Here is a 4,251-nt window from a genome sequence, read left to right on the forward strand (position 1 = left end):
GGCGAACCCAGGCCAAACCCAACATGTTGGGGGGCTGTTGGGAGCGCCGGCGGAAGCAACAGCCAATCCTATTCCTCCATGTATCATTTTTTCTGGCCCACTCATTCACTTTTTGCCTGGCGACTGTTCTGAAGCAACAGCTAATTTTGCTTCAAGTTAATTTTGAAATTGCCATTGAGCAGTTATGAAGAGAAAAAACGGCGCCAAACATCATTAAGATTAATTCAATTTTTAAGCCACTTTGCTTCAAGTTCTCAACCTATTACCTTTGTTTGATTTGATTATTTTTTGCAACGGATATTTTTATCAAGTTGGCTTGGCCCCCATATACTCAAATCCTGGCCGCGCCCCTGCTTTCGTGAGGGCTCGCTCTCGTTCTTTGACTTTTTTTCCTTTCGAATTGTATCTAGGCGGTTAGGTTCTTTATTGTTGCCTCATCTGCTTAGCTTATAGAATTACACGGGTTATCACGATATACATTCCAATCAAAATGGTTGGACGATCAATACCATCAAACTTCTCCATTCCGAGCATTAGTCTCTTATTACGGAAAGAAAATATGGTTGTCTGTGACATGTTCTGTCAACGGAATCACGTAAGTACTTTGGCAGAAAAAAAATGAAACCAAATAGGCAACCCCTCAAGCTCGTTCCAGTTCCAGGTACTGATCGAGTCCAAATTGGTCTCACTCCATTGCAGTCCAAGCTAGCCGCACTTGGTGGTGGCAACGATGGGGCTCCAGACGCGATGCCCCCCGTCCACGTCCGACCACTCGATGCCGCCGAACACGTAGTCAGCGGCCACGGCAGCGTCGTGCACCTCGAGCATCACCGTGAAGTCCTTCTCCTCCTCGGCGATCTCACCACCGAAGCTCAGTGTGCTGGGCTGCACCGTGACCCTGACCCCGCCCGGCTCCGTGACACTGGCCGTGTACGTGGGCGCCCCGCCGCCCACGTTCTTCACCCTGCGCTTCACAGTGACGCTGCCGGAGACGGGCAGGCAGGTGGTGGCGATGGACGGGTAGTTGAGATTCTCCGGGCCGTCGACCCCGCCCAGCTGGCTACACTCAAAGGGGTCGGCGTCGGCGCCGAGGAGTAGAGGGATGAGCAAGTCTGAAAGTGGGAGAGGGGGGGAGGTCGGCAACAGGCCCTCGGTGCTGGTGGGCCTCAGTGAGCAGATGAAGTTGGCGTAGTCCCGCGGCGTAGTGTCATACACCAGGCCCGGGTCAAGGGCCCTGACCGGGTTCACGTGGCCCGACCCATAGTTGAACGGCGTGGCGGCCGTGCCCATCTTGTCCCGGATCCCGCTGCCATCATTGGCACCGGTGGTTGCTGCAATAAATATTAATGAAATATATATGACTCATTATTATTTTTAATATATTTCATTAATAATTACTACATACCCTAAAATGAGTTTTGTGAAAAAAATTCATGTGCGTCACATATTTTCAAAGTTTAAGGTATATACTGATTTATTTGTACGTGAAAAAGGTACTCCCTCTGTTCCTAATTCTAGTGCGCGTTTTGCTGAGCTGCAATACCAACGCATGCGCTGGAGCTTGTCCTTTGGACCATTATAGCCCTCCAGAAACTCTGACCGGCCCATGTGCAAAGCGTCTCAGCCACACACTCTCTTGCATGCAAAGGTGTCTGTCCCACGTTCATTTCCAGCCAAGGGGTTACTTTTGTCTAAACCACCAAATGCGCACTACAATTCGGAATATGGGCAAAAAACTTACACGCACTATAAAGTGGAATGAAGGGAGTATATTACAAAAAGTACATCGCAAACAATATTATTTCAACAAAACTCGTATAGTCGTATTGAGGTATCTTAGAATATCTAATGAAGTATATTGAGAATGATAAAGAGGTATAATCCATGCGTATACGAGGTATATTGAAGATGGGAGTACATACTCCCAAGAGTACAGAAAATTTATCCTATATATGTAAGCGGCTAACAAATTCTGATTTATTTTTTTGTGTCAAAGATGCTTGAGCGCGCAAGGTATGTGCACATTTTCATGGTTTCAGGACATTCGACGAGGTTGTGGCAAAAAAATGGCTCTCAAAGAAAGTTTGATAAACTACATTGTTTAGATCTGATTTTTTGGCATGAGCTCGTCAGATGTCAATTGAGCACCAAATTTTGTACACTCGTACAAAACATGAGCATCTTGGATGTAAAAAAATCAGAAAATTTCAAAAGTTTTTGCTATTTTTTCTTCTGAATTTACTTTTCATCAGGAGCATATGAGCATGGACCACGTTTGGGAATTACCAATATTTCATCCGCTTTAAAATATTTACAATTATAGGTTTGCTTTTAATCAAACTTATTTAAGTTTGATCAACCTTGTAGAAAAATATATACTGTCGTTCCTCAAATGGTTGTGAAATAACTATTCCCGAATAGACATTAAAAGATAATGACCCATCCAATGTGATAACTAGGATTCATAAATGTGCAAAAGAAAGTTGAGAAAGTTAACTCCATGGAAGTAGAGACATATATACGTACCGGTGGTCATGATGGCGGACTTGATCATGGCGGGGCTCCAGTTTGGGTATGTCGCCTTGAGCAGGCCAGCGACGCCCGCTACGTGAGGGCACGCCATGGAGGTGCCGGACTGCACGGTGTAAGGGACACGGCGGTCGTCGAAAGACCGGCCGGTTGGCGAGACACCTTGGCTGTAGGCGGCGATCACGCTCACGCCTGGCGCGGTGATGTCAGGCTGCACAAAAAGCGATCGACCTAGCTTAGCAGCTGGTCAGCCACGCTCAGGCTCAGCAAACAGGTCATGCAAGGAGTATGCAGTTAGGGAAATGTCGAACCTTGAGGATCTCGGGAGTGATCGTGTTGGGCCCGCGTGATGAGAAGTCTGCCATCATCGGCGACGGCGTCACGCCCACCTTCGCCTCCCTAATTTTGATCTGACCCACCGGCGGTGATCTATGTATATACTCAAACCGATGCTGGATTAGATCAGTCGTCCCATCCCATTGCATGAATACATATACACTCTCCCTCCCGTAATATAAGAGTGTTTTTGACACTCAAAACGCTCTTATATTACGGGACGGAGGGAGTAACTTATTAATCCAGACGTATATATACTAGGTGCACGTGTGGCTATCGAATCTTACGTAGTGGACTGGAGATAGTCCAAGATCTCCCTGCACTGGGAGTAGGAGCAATGAGCCGCCGGGATGACATGCGGCTCAGCACTGATGCTGCTGTCGCTGCCGGAGCCTTCACAGAGGACCATGCCGGCGCCGCCGGCCTCCTTCACCACCTGCCCTGTACTGATTGTGCCCCCTCCTCTGGTGCACACAACTATCTTGTTGCTCACCTTGCTGGGGTCCAGGGAGCCCGGCAAGCACATCGCCCTGCAGGCAATATGTGTACATGCATATCTTACAGACAGTTCATGCTAGCTTTAGCTTCTACTTATAAATCATCCATACTGTTACTAGCTAATAAATATCCGTTTGGGCATCAAACAAGATCCTACGTACGAGTTGACTCTACAGAAAAAGGACATTTCTTACGAGTCGGTGGCAGATTGATCTTCAAAATTGGCATTCTCGCCACTGATCATCTCATATTCCTGGTTGCCAAGGGTGCTGTTTGATAGACTTTGTCCCTGCAAATTTAGAGAAAGGTGTGACTGCCCCCATGAAGCTACGCCTACTAATACTAACTTAAGACATGAATGATTTTAGTTGCCTTAGATTTGCAATGAAAATGTCAAACAAAAATAAATAAATAACGAGATAACTCCTCCCCAGCCCTAGGCACCGCGCTCCCTAGTTAGCCAGTGGGTCAACCTCCGTCCACCCTCTGCCGTAGGTGTCTACGAGTCTGGTTGCCTTGCATCTAAGTAGATGCTTGGTCCTCGATGCCTTGCATCTATTTACTAAAATTATGCTTGTGTGTATCTGAGGATGTAGGGATTAATTGGGACATTTTTATCTTCCTATTTCAAGTGCATCTAGGCCCAATGGTGGGTGCTGATCATTCATGACAATAAGGTTAAAGGGGACAAATATTTTCTAAGTAGTGATCGTATATAGTCCTAAAAGGTGCTAAGCATGGATGATGGTTTCTGATTCCGCTAAATCTAACGATCAAGCATCGACAAGATCAGCTAAACTTTTTTTCTAGATTTTAGTGGTCCAAGATCACTTTGAGTCCTAGGTATGATGTTACTATTAAGAAGGGGATATTGGACCTTGCGCGCGG

At 46.5% G+C, this 4,251-nt stretch overlaps 1 protein-coding gene across 1 annotated transcript in view; it reads right to left on the bottom strand.

The window, feature by feature from the left end:
• Nucleotides 1-604: 604 nt before the first annotated feature.
• LOC119360283 (subtilisin-like protease SBT5.4) overlaps nucleotides 605-4,251 on the bottom strand; it is a 12,811-nt gene continuing 9,164 nt past the window's right edge. Inside the window, exons 10-14 of the mRNA XM_037625989.1 lie at nucleotides 3,558-3,652; nucleotides 3,153-3,395; nucleotides 2,841-2,958; nucleotides 2,527-2,740; nucleotides 605-1,331 (exon numbers count right to left, since the gene is read on the bottom strand). Coding sequence (XP_037481886.1) covers nucleotides 706-1,331; nucleotides 2,527-2,740; nucleotides 2,841-2,958; nucleotides 3,153-3,395; nucleotides 3,558-3,652 — 1,296 coding nt within the window. The 3' untranslated portion in view covers nucleotides 605-705. The remainder of the gene's footprint in view (nucleotides 1,332-2,526; nucleotides 2,741-2,840; nucleotides 2,959-3,152; nucleotides 3,396-3,557; nucleotides 3,653-4,251) is intronic.

Source organism: Triticum dicoccoides, chromosome 2B (genome assembly GCF_002162155.2).
Source record: "Triticum dicoccoides isolate Atlit2015 ecotype Zavitan chromosome 2B, WEW_v2.0, whole genome shotgun sequence".
Classification (NCBI taxonomy): Eukaryota; Viridiplantae; Streptophyta; class Magnoliopsida; order Poales; family Poaceae; genus Triticum; species Triticum dicoccoides.